The sequence below is a fragment of the Pseudoliparis swirei genome, chromosome 24, assembly GCF_029220125.1.
Source record: "Pseudoliparis swirei isolate HS2019 ecotype Mariana Trench chromosome 24, NWPU_hadal_v1, whole genome shotgun sequence".
Taxonomy (NCBI): Eukaryota; Metazoa; Chordata; class Actinopteri; order Perciformes; family Liparidae; genus Pseudoliparis; species Pseudoliparis swirei.
In genome coordinates, this window is record NC_079411.1 from 9079866 (window position 1) to 9097519 (window position 17654).

At 43.8% G+C, this 17654-nt stretch overlaps 1 protein-coding gene across 2 annotated transcripts in view; it reads right to left on the bottom strand.

Annotated features, from left to right (window-relative positions):
• The window catches only part of LOC130190474 (vesicle-fusing ATPase), a 29417-nt gene extending 12539 nt beyond the window's left edge, over positions 1-16878 (bottom strand). For both annotated transcript variants that reach the window (XM_056409910.1, XM_056409909.1), the window contains exons 1-8: positions 16798-16878; positions 8795-8880; positions 4986-5085; positions 4351-4390; positions 3628-3794; positions 3391-3498; positions 2292-2367; positions 278-433 (exon numbers count right to left, since the gene is read on the bottom strand). In XM_056409910.1, coding sequence (XP_056265885.1) covers positions 278-433; positions 2292-2367; positions 3391-3498; positions 3628-3794; positions 4351-4390; positions 4986-5085; positions 8795-8877 — 730 coding nt within the window. In that variant the 5' untranslated portion in view covers positions 8878-8880; positions 16798-16878. The remainder of the gene's footprint in view (positions 1-277; positions 434-2291; positions 2368-3390; positions 3499-3627; positions 3795-4350; positions 4391-4985; positions 5086-8794; positions 8881-16797) is intronic.
• Positions 16879-17654: the final 776 nt, after the last annotated feature.

Genomic DNA, 17654 nt, shown 5'->3' on the forward strand with positions numbered 1-17654 from the left:
TGTGTGTGTGTCTAATGTGTGTGTATGAGGGAGTTTCCTTCCCTCAAGCTACTGCTGCTAATAAGCATGAAAATGCAACATAAGTAGCAACGCGTGGTTACGCAAAACCAAATGACAAAGAAAGAAACATTTAAATATCTTAGTTACAATCATACGCTTCCATGACGACGAATTGGGGCCATTGGAGGGAAGACAAATAAAATAGATTGAACAGAGACACAGAGACACTCCAGTCCGGCAATTAGCCGGGAGAGGATGGCGGGCGAGGTTTTCTCACCCATCTGCTCCACGATGTCCGGAGGGAAGACTCGGGAGGCGAAGGCTCTGCGGAAGATGGCGGAGAACTCCCGGTCCAGACCTCCGATGCCCATCTTCTCAAAGTTCCACTCGGGGTTGATGATGGACTGCCGAGCCTCTTTGGTCTTTGCCTTTCCTGTTAGAGGACAACGGGGAACTCACTGAGACACGTCCTCAAGAGAGGGACTTCAAGGAACTCACACTGTCACATCCAATGTGTTATAACTATGTAATGATTCATCTGGTCACATCTATTGTTCATCTGGTCACATCTATTGTTCATCTGGTCACATCTATTGTTCATCTGGTCACATGACATCTATTGTTCATCTGGTCACATGACATCTATTGTTCATCTGGTCACATGACATCTATTGTTCATCTGGTCACATGACATCTATTGTTCATCTGGTCACATGACATCTATTGATCATCTGGTCACATGACATCTATTGATCATCTGGTCACATCTATTGTTCATCTGGTCACATCTATTATTCATCTGGTCACATGACATCTATTGTTCATCTGGTCACATGACATCTATTGTTCTCTCCATCCCGGAGAGGGATCCTCCTCTGTTCCCCTTTTTTCCCCATGCAAGTTTATCTTTTCTATTTCTTGGGAGTTTCTCCTGATCCGATGTGAGGTCAAAGGTCAGGGGTGTCGTACGTGTTCAGATTGTAAAGCCCTCTGAGGAGAATTTGTATAAAATAAACTGAATTGAAAGATAGCTGTCAAAATTCTCTTGGGATTGTTGTCATATGGGAAGGAAAATAGTATTTATGTAGCTCAGTAAAAAAACATGAAATAAAAAGCTTGGTCCATAATTACCTTCGCATTGAAAATGCGGAAGGTTATGTTTTGATCGCTGTGTATTTATTTATTTGTATGCGTGTTATTCGCGTAACAAAAAAAGTTGTAAACCGAATGGCATGAAATTTGGTGGGATGATTGGTTATTATCCGGGGACCATTTGATTAGATTTTGGGATCGATCGGGTCAAAGGTCAAGGTCATGAAAAGGTCAAAATCTTCTTTTTATCATAGCGCGGTCAATTTCTATCCAATTGGCATGCAAATAATGCTAAAATGTTCATAATTCAATGCCCAATCTTGTGATATGCGAAGGTATGCGCTCTATCGAGTGCCCATTCTAGTTCTTTTTATTTGTTGCAGACTTTGTGGAGGTCTGATGCATCGTCAGAGAACACAGAGTTCTTACTGCCACCCGGTGGAGGGAATAGATACGGCACTGCTGCTCCACGCCCCGCTTATTACCTTCGCATTGAAAATGCCGGAAGGTTATGTTTTGATCGCCGTGTATTTATTTATTTATTTGTATGCGTGTTATTCGCAAAACTCAAAAAGTATTGAACCGAATCGCATGAAATTTGGTGGGATGATTGTTTATTATCCGGGGACCAGTTGATTAAATTTTGGGATCGATCGGGTCAAAGGTCAAGGTCAAAGGTCATGAACAGGTCAAAATCTTTCGCAGAACTCAAAAAGTATTGAACCGAATCGCATGAAATTTGGTGGGATGATTGTTTATTATCCGGGGACCAGTTGATTAGATTTTGGGATCGATCGGGTCAAAGGTCAAGGTCATGAACAGGTCAAATCTTCTTGAATCACATGGAATTTGGTGGGATGATTGGTTATTATCCGGGGACCATTTGATTAGATTTTGGGATCAATCGGGTCAAAGGTCAAGGTCATGGAAAGGTAAAAATAATTTTTTTACCATAGCACGATACATTTTTGTCCAATTGGCATGCAACTAATGCCAAAATGTTCATAATTCAATGCCCAATCTTGTGATATGCGAAGGTATGCGCTCTACCGAGTGCCCGTTCTAGTTGTTTATGTGGCACCTTGTTGACCATGAACTAGAAATATATTGAAAACACGCCGCTGACAATAACTCCCGCTTTGATTTTTTGTGATTTTTGTCTTTATCTTAGATCCCATTTTTGTAAATAAGGAACTTACCAATGAGTGTGAGGGATGAGCTCTCAGCCTTCTCAAAGATCACCTGGCTGTTGCCCACCATCAGCCCGATGTCGACCTATCCCGGAAACACACGGCGGTCAGTCTCCATTCAGCTTTTATGCTTTTTCAAGCAAATCAATCTTGATTTATTTTTCTATTTGACACCAATTCTGAATGTCTGTCTCCCGCTGTTTGAGTTTTCACTTTTTATATGTTTTCACTTGCACTTTTGCAAATGAATGTGCATAATAAGATTACACTGACGCTTTTATCCAAATAAACTTACAATCATGTTACATTCAGACACAGCCACAGGGAGCAACTCAGGGTTCAGTGTCTTGCTCAAGGACACATCCACCAGGGCGGGGATTGAACCGGCAACCCCCTGATTGAAGACGGACCTGCTGACTGACCCCCAGTCGCCCTCACAATAATGTGTAACGCGATACAACAGCTTCATGCTTCTCCTCACATGACTCCCACACGATGTGTATATAGACGCCCCATTTTATTTCTCATAAGCAATAACATGTTGATCTTTAGGTATAAACCTGGAGTTTAATTATTTGGGGGCTTTATGTTCGTCAAGTTTACAAGTGGCGGAGCTTGTAGGACGTGGCGGTGACATTTTATAAACTTCATTTCCTGGATTCTGATGAATTTGTATGCATTGATTTATGGAGAAGTGAAAAGGTAGGATTCAGGTGAGAGTAAAACATTTAAATATATGATGGAATGTAACGCAGTACGGCTGCCAGGTATTCTGTTTCGCTTTACAGTAATGTCTCTTTCTTTACCGGAGGCGTCGTTGGGGGTCTTTCAAAATAAAAGTCTTCTGTTATACGTTTCATGTTTTCATTGAGAAATAAAGATGTGCTTGGGAAAGATCAGGTGTCCCTCCAGGTTCTTTTCAGAAAGAAAAGAGGTCATAATAACACAATCACACTTTCTGAGCACAACGGGGCGGATCAACTACTTCACTGAGATAAATTAAAATAAAAAGGCCTGTGATTCGTAACGCTTTGATCTGAGCCTTTCCCCGGTCATGATTATTAACGTCAAACTAAATACAGCCCGGTTCTGCGTGCTGACCGGGTACCTTTTGTTTCTTTCCAGAAGCCGGTTCTCCTCTCAGGATGCTGGCATCCATCGCATCGATGTCTTTCACCATCAAGCCGAACAGTTTGTCGCAGAAGCTGAACACGAACTGAGAGACAGAGAAGAGCAAGAGGACGATCAGACCACCGGCGGAGCAACACTGGCCTCCACACCTGTGTGTGTGTGTGTGTGTGTGTGTGTGTGTGTGTGAGATAGTTGGTGCTGCCGGGATGTGTACCTGCTGGCTAACAGAGAAGCTCTGGTTGTTGAACTGTTGGACGAACTCGGCGGCCATCCTGTCGGAGTCGTAGGGGGCGGAGTCTGTACTCTTCTTCTGCAGGAAGTCAATCTCGATTGTCATGGTGCCAATGCACTGCTTGGACTTGTCAAAGTTGTAGTTGGCCACTGGGGGGGGGGGGTGAATTGAATGCATATAAATGAATACATGTTGTTGTTTAGGTTAGCACACATTAGATTCCATATTAGAGTTGGAGACTGTTTGGAGTGGCTTTTTATTTTTTGGCCTTTTTAAAACTAGAATCAGAGGAGAAAGGAACGGAATAAATAGTGTAACGCTAACGTTAGCATAGCGACCTAACTTGCTGCCTGCAGTAGCTACCTAGCATGGTGCTTTATTTAAAGGTTTTAGCATATCGCTAATGTTATATGGAGGTAATATTTCCCCATCTGTGGCTATCAAAGTTCTGGCTGCTGTTAGCAGTTCTTCATAGACTCGAGTGATTACTTATTTATTTCATAACCTTGACAGGGTTCTTATTTTAAGCTGGAAACAACAAACGGGCCTTCCAGACACTCGCTACGCGTGTTGCAACCGTCTCGTGGTCCAGCTGAGCGAGCGAGACAATAGTTCAGTGACCTGGGACCCATTGGTTCAGAAATGAAGTCACTCAGGAGGTCGTTATTGTTCCTGGTGGCGAGAGACGATCAGAGGATGTCGTACCTTCCACTTCCTGACCGATGGAGAGGCCGGCCCACTTCCTCTACAAGAGAGGAGACAGGGGGGGGGGACAGCAGGCCAATTAACACAGTGTGTGTGTGTGAGAGGGTGTGTGTGTGTGTGAGAGGGTGTGGGGTGTGAGAGGGTGTGTGTGTGTGTGTGTGAGAGGGTGTGTGAGAGGGTGTGCGTGTTTGTGCATTTGTGTGTGGTGTGTGTGTGAGAGTGTGTATGTGTGTGTGAGAGTGTGTGTGTGTGTGTGTGTGTGAGAGTGTGTGTGTGTGTGTGTGAGAGTGTGTATGTGTGTGTGAGAGGGTATGGTGTGTGCAAGTGTTTGAGTGAGTGTGTTTGTGCTTGTGTTTGTGCATTTGTGTGTGTGGTATGTGTGTGTGTGAGAGTGTGTGTGCATGCGTGTGTGCTTGTGTGAGTGTTTGTGCATTTGTGTGTGCGCTTGTGTGTATATATGTGTGCGGGTGAGTGTGTGGTGTGTGCGCGTGTGTGAATGTGTGGTGTGTGTGTGTGTGCATGTGTGCATGTGTATGTGTGTTTGCATGTGTATGTGTGTGTGTGTGCATGTGTGTATGTGTGTGAGAGTGTGAATGTGTGTGTTTGTGCGTGCATGTGTGTGTATGTGTGTGTACCTGTGGCAGGCTGAAGGCGATGCTTCCAGGTGCCACCGTGTGGTGGGTCGTCAAGGTGAACACAAACTTGTGTGTGGGCGTGGTCTTCACCGTCACATATCTGCAGAGAGGAGGACGAGGGTTATTACACGTGTTATAACTGAAGACGTCGCCTCGCACGCGACACATCGCTCTCTGTATAGTTTACATCCCCATAGCAACCGTGTCCAGAGTGAAGCAAATTGTTCTCGGGCCGTGACTGTCAGGATCTGGAGTTTGTGTCTTGCATGATGTTTTATTTTGAAGTCCCCGTCTCTCCTGTTTCCCTGCACTTCCTGTCTCTGTGCTCCCTGATTGCAGTGTTGCCAGGTCCGCGGTTTTCCCGTGGAATTGGGCTACTTTTGAAGTGTTGCCGCGGGTTGAATTTTTTTGTCCGCTGGTTCGGGTAGACCTATTTTGCATGCAAATTACATGAATATCTTTAAATAAAAATCCATATTTTAAATGAAATAATTTATTTATACCCAAATCCTACCAAACTGACTCCAGATCAGCATGTACACACATGGACATGGACTTTAAAACCAGTGTATATGGTTTGGCACGGGCATATTTTGAGTTCTGATATTGGGCTGGGTTGTATTGGCCATTGGGCTGGTTTTGGGCTGGTTTTGTCACACAGACCTGGCAACCCTGCCTGATTGTTTCCACCTGAGTCCGCCCCCCCTCCCCTCCCTGTGTATTCACCCCCCGTTGGTCTCGTTTCCCGGCGGTGGTCTTTAGATCTCTGGTGATCGCTCGCTGTAGTCCTGTTTGTTTTGTACGATTCCTCCATTTAAAAGACTAAAGTTTCTTTGCAGCGTTGTCGGCGTTTGGGTCCCGTCTCTCGGTCGCTACGACACGCTTTATGAAATAATTTTAATATTCTATGGGCTGCTTTTTATCTTGTTTGTTTGTTCATTTTATTGCACCATCTTTTACTGTGTCTTGTATTTTGCTCTAGTTGATATGTTTTGGCCTGTTATTGCCAAACTATCTAAATTGACTACTGCACTGCACTTTGTCTGTGACAAGTGCAAAATAAATAAACTTACTTAACGTCTTCGTAAACTATTTCTTTGTATACATCCAGCAGACATGAAGCGACATCAGCATTTAGAATTTTGTTTCTGGGCTGCTGACACATGTGAGTCCACTATTTCTTCTTCTTCTTCTTCTTCTTCTTCTTCTTCTTCTTCTTCTTCTTCTTCTTCTTCTTCTTCTTCTTCTTCTTCTTCTTCTTCTATTGCTTTTCATGGCGGTTGGCAAACAGCTTTCGGGTGCATTACCGCCACCCACTAATCTGGAGTGTGGACTTCATGAAAGTAAATATCTTATACAAAAAAACTCACGAAAACCAAACGAACATAAAAATAAACTCAATTCTCAGATTCTACTCATTAGTCGTGTTGCCTCGAAATATTCCGGCTGAATTTTGCAGCATTCGTCACTAAAGTTTTTCTTGAGTAGTTCATCTCCACACGCTCCTCACTCTGTTTCAGTCACTCCCACCTCGTTAGTCTAACTCCCTTCACCTGTTCACTCACCTGACTCTGATCACCAATCAAGTCCTAATTTAGGCTCCTCCCTCCCAGACACACCTGTTCTCTTTCTCTCCTCTGGTTTTTCAGCACTCTGTCTAACTCCGCTTGCTCTTTTGGGAAAATAAAGGTCGTAGATCTCTAGAAACTTGTGTTTTACTTTTAGGTCCAAATCCAAACCGTTGCAGCTTCACGGACAGAAATCAAGACAGAATATTTAGAGTCATCATCTTTCTGAAGGTGTTCTGGTTTTGTGTGTTCCCTGTAGTGTGTTTCTTGTCTGTTGTGTTCTCTATTCAATCAATCAATCCAATTATTATTTTAGACTCAAGGTCCAGATAGTACAAAACATTAAAATAAAATAAAATATATACAAAATCACAAGTAAAATATATAGAAATATAAATGCTTTATAAATAGACGACTGTCCTAATATCTTCACAGCTGGTTCTGGTAGCGTGAAGTCCTGAACTTTATATTTGATAACACCATGAGGACTTCATTTTCTAAGTCGTCAACCCGGCAAATAAATCTATACAGAAGATTTCTGAAAACAGCTAATGTTGTCAACATGAATTTTTGGTGGCACTTGAGTTTCCCCGCTGGGGATTAATAAAGTGTTCTAATTTAAAAGTAAAAAATAGAGAGAGACTCTCTGGGTGAACAATATTGTGTGAATTTGTCATAATAGACGGCACAATACCGATCACGTGTCTGTGTGTGTGTGTGTGTGTGTATGTGTGTGTGTGTGTGTGTGGAGAGAGACCATGGACAACCATTTAATTGGCATCTTTGACGTAATCTGCGACGGTTGCTAGGATACCACCGTCACATGCGCGTCTCATCGGGACCGTTTGTTTTACGAGTCAGAGTTTGAAGGAACGCTTTGCAGTGGGTCTTTAACACCTTCGTTTTAAAGTATCACCTCATTGCTAGGCTACGAGAGAAACTTCTTCAACATTGCGCCAGCTTACCGTGAATATCTGCACATCCTCAGGACCTGATATTTACAAGAATGACAACAGTGTTCAAGCTGAAGAAAAAAATGATGTTCTCAAATAAAATCATCACGCACACTGTCCTACTGAGGCAATGAAGGATAAAGACAGAGCAGCGGTTGCCATGGCAGCGAGATGGATAACACATTTATTTTGAGATCTGTCGCGAGGCTCCCACTTGAAAACAACTTTTATATTCGTTTGTATAATCAATAGTTTACAGCTAATTCTTAAAATGCTAACAGGTCAACATAGTGTGCATAGCGTGTACGTTACCAATAGCACCAGGCGGCACGTCGTCTTTATTCTTTGTGTTCATCTTTTCATATTTACGTGTTCGTCTCCAGCTCATCGCTGAGAGGTGCAACAGAAACACATTGTGTTCCCCTGTTTCTGTGTCTAAGTGATTAATGGGGACCATTGTTTTTAAACATTAGTGAATCCATGAAGCCATTGTCAGAAAGCCAGAGGGTGTTTCTAGTTTCCTAAACATGTACATTTGTGCTCGATTATTTATGGAGAATGATGACATCTGGAGGGTTTTGTCACGCACAGATAAGTGGAAATTATTTCCCCGATGCAAAACATGATCTGACGGGGATTAAATAATGCAAACACGAGAACAATGGGCAAACTGTTTGCACCTTAATGTAGACGAGGACCGACTCTGCTGGAGAAACTGCAGAAACGTGCTTGATATTAGTTAATTAGCTTCAACGGCCAAGTCGTGGCTCGGATTGTTGTTATTTATTACATGTTTATTCATCAGGTTCAAAACATGGTGTCTATATATCGTCACCTTCCTAAAATAATGGCCGACAATTATTGTGTTGCCGAAACCATCTCCTCATGATACTGTTCTCTGGGAACATCGCCTACATCCTCAGTTGAAGACGCCATGTGATTCTACCCCTGTAGTACAAGATATCACAATATTATATGATCAATACGTTTTTTGTGTTTTCTGAAAAAAAATGTAAAAATGACGTGAGCCATTATTTTGTGAAGGTGAGGACATGTTACATCATCGCACCTCTACGTTATCATTATTAGAAGATCCAGCTAAATAATCCAGATCATCACACGCTGCACATCCGGCAGCCTCGTGTCAGATTGATGACCGTGACCTTTTGGATTAAAGATAAGGCGATGGTGTGTGTGTGTGTGTGTGTGTGTGTGTGTGTGTGTGTGTGCGTGTGTGTGTTGGTATTAACAAAGGCGCGGCTGAATCCTGCATAATCACATGACTCACTGTCCTGACTGAAGATCCTTCTCGTTCACCACGGCACAATTACTCAGCGACAGCTCATCGGTCGGGCATCGCGCCGCTTGCATAGTCTGCAAAGAGGAGGAGAAAGAAGAGGAGGTGGAGGAGAAAAGCAAAACATTAACAAAGATATTGATAAAAAGCTGTTGGAAGTAGTTTATATTTTGATTTTGAACATTTGAGGCAGGCCTTGGGGGTGAGCGTTGTATCTTCTGCCTGTTCTTCCATCGTTGTGTTTGTGGTTTCTCACAGTTAAAAACAATATTCACTCTCTGGATCAACACTTTACTCCAAAGTGTGAGCCGTGTGCAGGTTTCTTAACAGCCTGAGCAAAAATATGATGGAGAGAGAATATTGTAGCGATTCAATCTTGGATTCATTGGGATGCACATTGTTTTTATTATTATTATTAATAGTATTATTATTATTATTATTATTATTATTATTAATAGTATTATTATTATTACTAGTATTATTATTATTACTAGTATTATTATTATTACTTGTATTATTATTATTACTTGTATTATTATTATTATTAATAGAATTATTATTATTATTAATATTATTATTAATAGTATTATTAATATTATTATTATCAAACAACCATGATTTAATGCAACTTGTATTAACATACAGGAAGTTGACATCATATTTCTCTTGAAACTACAACAAAGAGGTCTCTCTCTGGAGACTGTTTCTTTAAAAAAATAATGCATGCTGGGAAGTCCGTCAATACGCTGACGATGTTTCTTCATAAACTTAACGAGTGGAGTGAACTCTCAGCAGCTCAACTCAGTCCGCCCGTCACACCAAGTCAGAAGAACTCGTGTTTATAAGAAAAAGAAAAAAAAGAAACTTGACTTTTCAAGTTGAATTAACAAATGTATCTTCATAACAACAACAACAACGTCGGTTCCACTGAAATCCTGCATGACGTTCACCGTGTGTGAATATCACATGACCTCTGGAGTCAAGTGCTTTACTGACTTTTCATTTTCAAGCAATTGTACTTCACACTTCTAGATTAGATCAGAGTAGATTAGATTAGAGTAGAGTAGATTAGATTAGATTAGATATTCCTTTATTAGTCCCACATTGGGGTAATTGAAGGATTGCACATTAGAACATTAGTAAAGATAAGAGATAAAACACAAAAAAACTAAATACTAAAACATTATTAAATATACAGAGGAATAACACATATATACAATGTAGTGATTAAAGTGACCTGTCAGCAGGTTCTACAGCCCTTCAGAGGAACCCTTGTACTTTTTACCCCGCTAGATTTATTTGACAGTCACAGTTATTAAACTTATATTCCAGTAGCTTAACACAAAAAAAGCAACATAACCCTGAATAACTATCTTTCTGTCCACTTGGAGGCAGCGGAAACACAAGAAGTGACACATGAAGTCATTCCTCTGGACTCAGGATAACAGAATACTTTCACTTTTGATGCTTTAAGGATATTTCGCTCCTCATATTTCTGGAGGCTGGGCTCAGGGGATCCAGGTCATATGATACAACCTATTGATTTGCCTCCACGGCGTTCCTCTTCCTCCCTCGTCTTCCCGTAGAGTCTCAAGTATTGAACAGGTTCCGTCAGATGAAGGTCGCGCCGCCATGTTCTCATTTTGGCATGAATTTAAAAGCCTCTGCAGCTCAAGAAGAAAGGTGCAGGAAGAAATCTGGCGCAGAAGGTTCGGCAGGGAGACATTCCAATGCACATCACTGCAAGTGGTAACCATGGTAACTGCATTAAGAGAAACCAGCCTCGGGCCATAAATCGGGCGTTTGCTCTCAGGCTGGTTGCGAGGCGGCAAAGGTTACTCAGCATGACGCCCCCGGTGCTTTTGCACGAATACAATAAAATAAGAATGCATTTGAATCCAGACAAAATAATGATTATTAAATATAATCTAATGATAGTCAAATGGGACACGACAGGATTTGGCTTCTGCTATTTAAAAATACCAAATGAGTTAAATCCTGTTTATAAGAATGATTGATTGATAGTCAAAGTATTTATTATTCAGCTTTTCATTGGCGTTTAAGTCCAATATTCCCTCTTTTTGCTCTGTTTTTGGTCTCCACCAACTCCTGAGGGAAGTAACGGTTTATTTTATCTTCAGATGCGTCTGTCAGTCTATCTTCACAGGTAAACCATGAGCTGGAGGGAGAGCTGCAGGTTAACGTGATAATGCTTTGTAGGTTCATCGCCACATTCATACATTTGGTATGATGAACGTATCGATGATGAACGTATAGCCGCGTGGTATTACCTTTCTCTAGCTTTCTTCGAGCGAGCACCGTATGTGTTGATCCATAAATCTGCATCGAAATAAATATCCAACGTGCACATCTGAGCCTCTGCACCAAAACAGCCCAGCAACGCTTTCCAGCAGTTTGCGAGGCCTCCTCATTACGAGTGAAGCCATTCAGGCAACAACAGATGTTCCACAAGAGGAATTCCAGATTCTCATAACAGAGAAAATCTGGTTACCAACCAATTATTGGTCAAATCCCTCATCTTAGATTTCTAATAAACCCATTTATAATCTCAAAGGCACAAATACACAGATGATGAGCGTACTGATGACAAAGGGCTCAGGCTGTTTCCGTTTCACAGCCACCCGGTGAACACAATGAAACACGGTGGAACAGTAGATTTTAAGTGAATTACTTGCTGACGGATACATTGTCATCTAATAAATCACAAAGCAACCAGAAGACATGTTGGCATTGTAAGTGTCTGTAAACCACGAGGTATGTTAACTGTAGTGGCTTCTAAATATATGTTAGTGTACAAAATAGTATATATACATATAAATAAATATATATATATATATATATACACAGTGGGTAGGGAAAGTATTCAGACCCCTTTAAATGTTTCACTTTTTGTTTCATTGCAGCCATTTGCTAAAACAAAAAAAGTTAATTTTATTTCTCATTAATGTCACTTAGCACTATCTTGACAGAAAAAAACAGAAATGTAGAAATTTTTGCAAATTTATTCAAAAAGAAAAACTGAAATATCAGATGGTCATAAGTATTAAAAACAATGTAAAGGGGTCTGAATACTTCCCCACTGTATACAGTACTAACAGTACTAACTTTAGTTATACATAGTGCAATGAGAAGACAGTATATATAGAGGAAGTGAGAGAACGTGGTGCCCACAGAAAGGTGAAGCAGAGCAGGACCTTTAAGGGTCTTTCACTCACAATAAATGTATTTTTTAAATTTTTATTAAGTTATGACTGAGTTTTAAGATGTGAATGCAATGTCCACCATGATAGAAAAACTACTCATACATAATCATGTATCAACGGTAAACTCATTTTATTTTGTATTTTATTTTTGGGCCACTTAAAGCAGAGGAACACGCTGTAAACACGCCACTAGTCACCGCGTCATACGTGTGTTGTGGTTAACGTGTTGGTTGTCTTGGGACTGCAGCACTTAATTATCTGCGCAGCTAACCCTGGAATATTTACTGTATGTTTATTGCCATAAAAATAAATCACAGACCACCACGCCAACCCATTCTCTGTTAAAAAGGAGGAGCCATAAACTGAGGGGTTAAAAGAACAATTACCCTGTGGCACCGAATATAAAGGTGAAACATTACGGAGCACGTCTCGTTGTCATGGAGATGTGAAATATTGCTTTTAGCGGGCACAAAAAGCAACATGGATGACAGAGAGGGCAGTTAAAGCAGGTATAGTGAGATACTTAGAATTTAAATATACATAAATACTTGCCACTCTGAAGGGCTCTTCCCTGTTTTACTCCTGAAAGGTTTTTTTCTATTTTTTGGGAGTTTTTCCTGAACTGATGTGAGGTCAAAGGTCAGGGATGTCGTATGTGTACAGATTGCAAAACCCTATGAGGCAAATTTGTGATAATGGGCTATACAAAATAAACTGAATTGAATTGAATGTGGTTATCTGTAAACTGCGTCCCATCTACAATAGAAAGTGTCTGCAGTGAATATAAAGTATCATAACGCGGTTTATTTAAAACTCAAAACAATTCATTTTAAGCAGCGTTTATGTTTCAGAGGTTATGAAACACACTGAAGGTGAAATCACGTCCGTGTGTTGGGATTTGCCGAACAGCCGTCTCCAACCCGACCCCCTCGTTGTCTGACCAGGTCAGCTGACTTCCTCCTTCACTCGGCTCATAACGACCACTAGAGGGCGCTGACGCGGGAGGGACTCGTGGAGCGTCGCAGCTTTACGCTATTTGACGAGTTATCGGTTCTTTACACCGTGAAAACGTTCGCGACGTCCTCGACGCAGCTTCTGTTTTGTGTCTTTTGGACAGCGTGCAGTTTCACGGACAACCGAGCAAACAGGAAGTCAGGCTCGGGATGAAATAAGTTCTTATCTCAGACATTATCGCAAAACACGACGAATGCGCTACAACCCCGATCGACTACGTGACTCCTGGATAGAGACGAGAGCTCTTAGCGGAACAAGAACATCGAAGCTTCAGAGACGAAGCGTTGAGAGATGACGAGAGAAGGGGGGGGGGGGTTGTTGAATGGATGCTAATGAGTTAGCATTTACATTCAGTGACACCAGCGTGACATTGCAGCTCACTGCGTTGCAATAGTGCCACGACTTATACCAGGTGTGTGTGTGTGTGTGTGGGGGGGGTGTATGGGCGGCAGCTCCAGGAGATTGTGCGCTCTTTTAGTTTTTGTGTTTATTTTTAATATTTTCTTTGCCACAAACACATCGGCACTAACAACATACGACCGCAGCACACTTTTGGACATAAACTTTTGCGCAAAACAAGGGTTTTTGTCCACTTTTTCCATCGATCCAGCGTGGCGGCAGAGATCGTGCGAACCGCAACAACAACAGTGGAGCCGCTACTACGGGAGGCAACAAAACATCGAGGGAAGCGGGCGAATTCGGAACAGACTGAGAGTTCAAGCCCACCGTCCACCTTTGCCCAGCATCCTTCTTGCTAACGTCCAGTCTCTGGAAAATAAGATGGATGATTTTAGGGCAAGGATCAGATTCAACAGGACATGCGGGATTGTAACATCTTTTGTCTGGCGGAAACTTGGCTGACCCGCTGGTGCGGATCGAGCCATATGCCCAACCGAGTCCTTCTCTGTTTTCCGTGCAGACAGAACGGAAGTGTCTGGTAAATCTAAGGGTGGAGGTCTGCTTCATGACGAACAACATGTGGTGCGACCCCAAGAACATTAAGACTCTTTCTCGTTCCTGCTCGCCCAACCTGGGACATCTGGCGATCTCATGCCGTCCATTCTACCTTCCCCGGGAGTTCAGCTCGGTCATCACCACAGCCGTCTACATTCCACCACAAGCGGACACCGACGTAGCACTATCGGACCTACATGATGTGTTATGTCGGCATCAGAACAAGTATCCCGAGCGGCTGTGGTGGTGGCTGGGGACTTTAACAAGGCAAACCTAAAAAAGTCATGCGAACTTTCACCAGCACATTACGTGTGCTACCAGAGGAAAGAACGTTGGACCACTGCTATACGCCATTCAAGAGAGGCTACAAGGCTGTCTCTCTCCTCCGTTAGGAAATCAGACCATGCCGCCATTTTTCTGCTTCCGGAGTATAAACAAAGGATCGCGGGAAGCGGTAGTGACGAGGAACGCATGTCGGTGGTCTGACCAATCAGAGGCTGAGCTACAGGGCGCTCTGCGTGTCGTCGACTGGGACATGATCCAATCCAGTTCCAGTGACGTCAGCGAGTTCTTGGAAGTAGCAATGAGCCTCATAGCAACGCTTAACGGACACCATCGTCCCCACGGTAAAGTTAGGGTCTTTCCTAACCAAAAGCCGTGGGTTGATAGATCCATCCGTGAAGCTGTGACGCCCGTACTGCTGCCTATAACTCCGGTCTTGTATCCGGCAACATGGGCAGTACAAGGCAGCGGTCTATGGACTGAGGAGGGCGGTGAAGAAGGCCAAGAGGAGGTACCGAGACAGAGTGGAATCACAGATGGAGCAGCGACACCAGGCGCCTATGGCAGGGGCTACGGACTATCACAAACTACCAGAGCAGACCCGCGCAATGGTGAGTGCCGCGCATCCCTAGCGGACGACCTGAACTCATTTTATGCACGGTTTGAGGCTAGCAACAACAGCGCTAGCTCGCCCGGCTAACAACAACACCGTTAAGCGTAGCAGGTGAGTTCTACCGCTCTGGATGAACACACACTCTCTGTGACCGAGGACAGTGTGAGGAGGGCTCTGTTGACGGTGAACACCAGGAAAGCTGCAGGTCCAGATGGCATATCTGGGCGAGTACTGAAGACCTGTGCTAACCAGCTAGCTCCAGTGTTCACCACAATATTCAACCTCTCCCTGGCTGAGTCCGTGGTCCCCGCCTGCTTCAAGAGATCCACTATTGTCCCTGTGCCCAAGAATGCTTCTTCAGCATGTATGAATGACTACCGACCGGTGGCCCTCACCTCGGTGGTCATGAAATGCTTTGAGAGGCTGATAAAGGACTACATCTGCGCCTTCCTAGCTGGCTCCATGAACCCGCTGCAGTTTGCTTATCGCCCAAACAGATCCACGGATGATGCTGTCTCCCAGGTACTGCACACCTCACTCTCTCATCTGGACAGCCAGAAGGGGGGCTATGTGAGACTGCTGTTCATTGATTATAGTTCAGCTTTCAACACCATAGTCCCCTCCAGACTGGCGACAAGCTGATTGAGCTGGGACTGAACACCCCCTGTGTGCTTGGATCCTGGACTTCCTGACCGCCAGGCCACAGGTGGTCAGGGTGGGCAGACACACCTCAAATCCCTCACCCTGAACACAGGATCCCCCAGGGTTGCGTCCTCAGCCCCTACTGTACTCCCTGTACACATGACTGTGTGGCCAGGTTCAGCTCCAACACCATCATCAAGTTTGCGGATGACACAGTGGTGGTGGGCCTGATCTCCGACAACGACGAGAAGGCCTACCTGGAGGAAGTTGCTGATCTGTCACTCTGGTGCCAGGACAACAGCCTCATCATAAATGTCACCAAAACTAAGGAGCTGATTGTGGACTTTAGGAGGGCACAACAACAGAGGACGTACTCACCACTGGGGATTAACGGGACTACTGTGGAGAGGGTGAGGTATAAATACCTGGGAGTCCACATCACCGAGGATCTGACATGGTCAACAAACACAGACACTCTGGTGAGAAAGGCAAGGCAGCGCCTCTACCACCTCAGGCAGCTGAGGAAATTTTAAGTTTCCCAGAGGATCCTTCAGTCCTTCTACTCTGGAGCTGTAGAGAGCGTCCTGACAGGAAGCATCACAGCCTGGTTTGGCAACTGCTCCGCTCAGGACAGGAAGGCTCTGCAGAGAGTAGTGCGTTCGGCTGAGCGCACTATTGGAACTACACTCCCCACCCTGCAGGACTTGTACACCAGGAGGTGCAGAACCAGAGCCGGCAGGATCATGAAGGATCCTCACCACCCCAACAACAGACTGTTTCAGCTGCTGCGGTCAGGCAGGCGCCTCTGTAGTCACGCTGCAAGAACAGAGAGACTGAGACGGAGTTTCTTTCCTCAGGCCATCAGGATTGTGAACTCCGACCTCACCAGGACCCCCACATAGACCCACACAACTGCCCCTCTTAGGCACACACACACACACACACACACACACACACTTACTGTAAATATTGTGTTGTTTTTTATTTGTAAATAGTGTGTACTTGTTGCCCTTGCACATTCCTGCTGAGCATTGCCACTTTCATTTCACTGCACACCCTGTGTGTGTATGTGACAAATAAAACATCTTGAATCTTGAATCTTGAATCTTGAATCTTTCAGCCTCCAGTCAGAAACCCCGGAAAAAAAATTTGACGAACGGAGACGGCTAAAATGTGACATGTGTACATCTGCTGCTGTGATCCTGAAATTTCCCGACTGTGGGACTAATAAAGGATTATCTTATCTTATCTTATCTTATACATACCTTGAAAAATATTACGACCTTGCGGGCACCAGCGTGGGCAAGCAGAGAGGGAGGACAGAAGACAGTATTTGAGATGGGGCGGGGGGGGGGGGCTTTAGAGCAGCAAGCTGGGGCTGAGGGGCGTCCGACTTTCACTCACTCACACAATGACGTCGCCCGTGATGGCGGTCGAGAGCATGCAGACCAGAGTTGGGGTTGGATTAAAGTTTTTATTTCCAATCTTTTTTGTTGTTGTTTCTGTCACTTTTTTTTGTTGCTGAATGCCAAATTTACACACACAAAAATTCCACCCCAAATCTTGTAGCAGTCGGATGATGATGGTGATGATGATGATGATGATGATGATGTGTGTGCCATCATAAGCTTGTATCTCAGCTGTCTCATTGGTGGAGGAGGCGTGAGGATGATGGAGAGCTGATGGGTGAACCGCTGATGGCTGAGAGGGGAGCGTGACCTCAGTGTGACCTCAGCGTGACCTCAGCCTGACCTCAGTGTCACCGTGTACCGGGAACCTTTACGGGGAAATGCCTTTACTGACATGTGCCTCCGATCAGGATGATTGTGTTTGGAAGGTGGTGTGCAGCGGCGCTCGTCCTGTAACTGTTGGTGTTGACCGGTAAGTGAATTTCCAAGTGAACATTTTGCAAGCGATCAGAAGTGAAGATTTTTGTATAAATTGCTGGACATTCTCAGGATCTCTGGACATTAAGATGATCCTTCCTTCGTCCCATCCCTCTGTTTTTCCATCTTCCCGCCCATCTCTCTGTTTACAACATATTTGCAATATGCTCTCGCCTCTTTGAGAAAGAGTTCCCCGACTGCATCCCGGCGCCAGATCATAAAGAGGCTTCGACTGT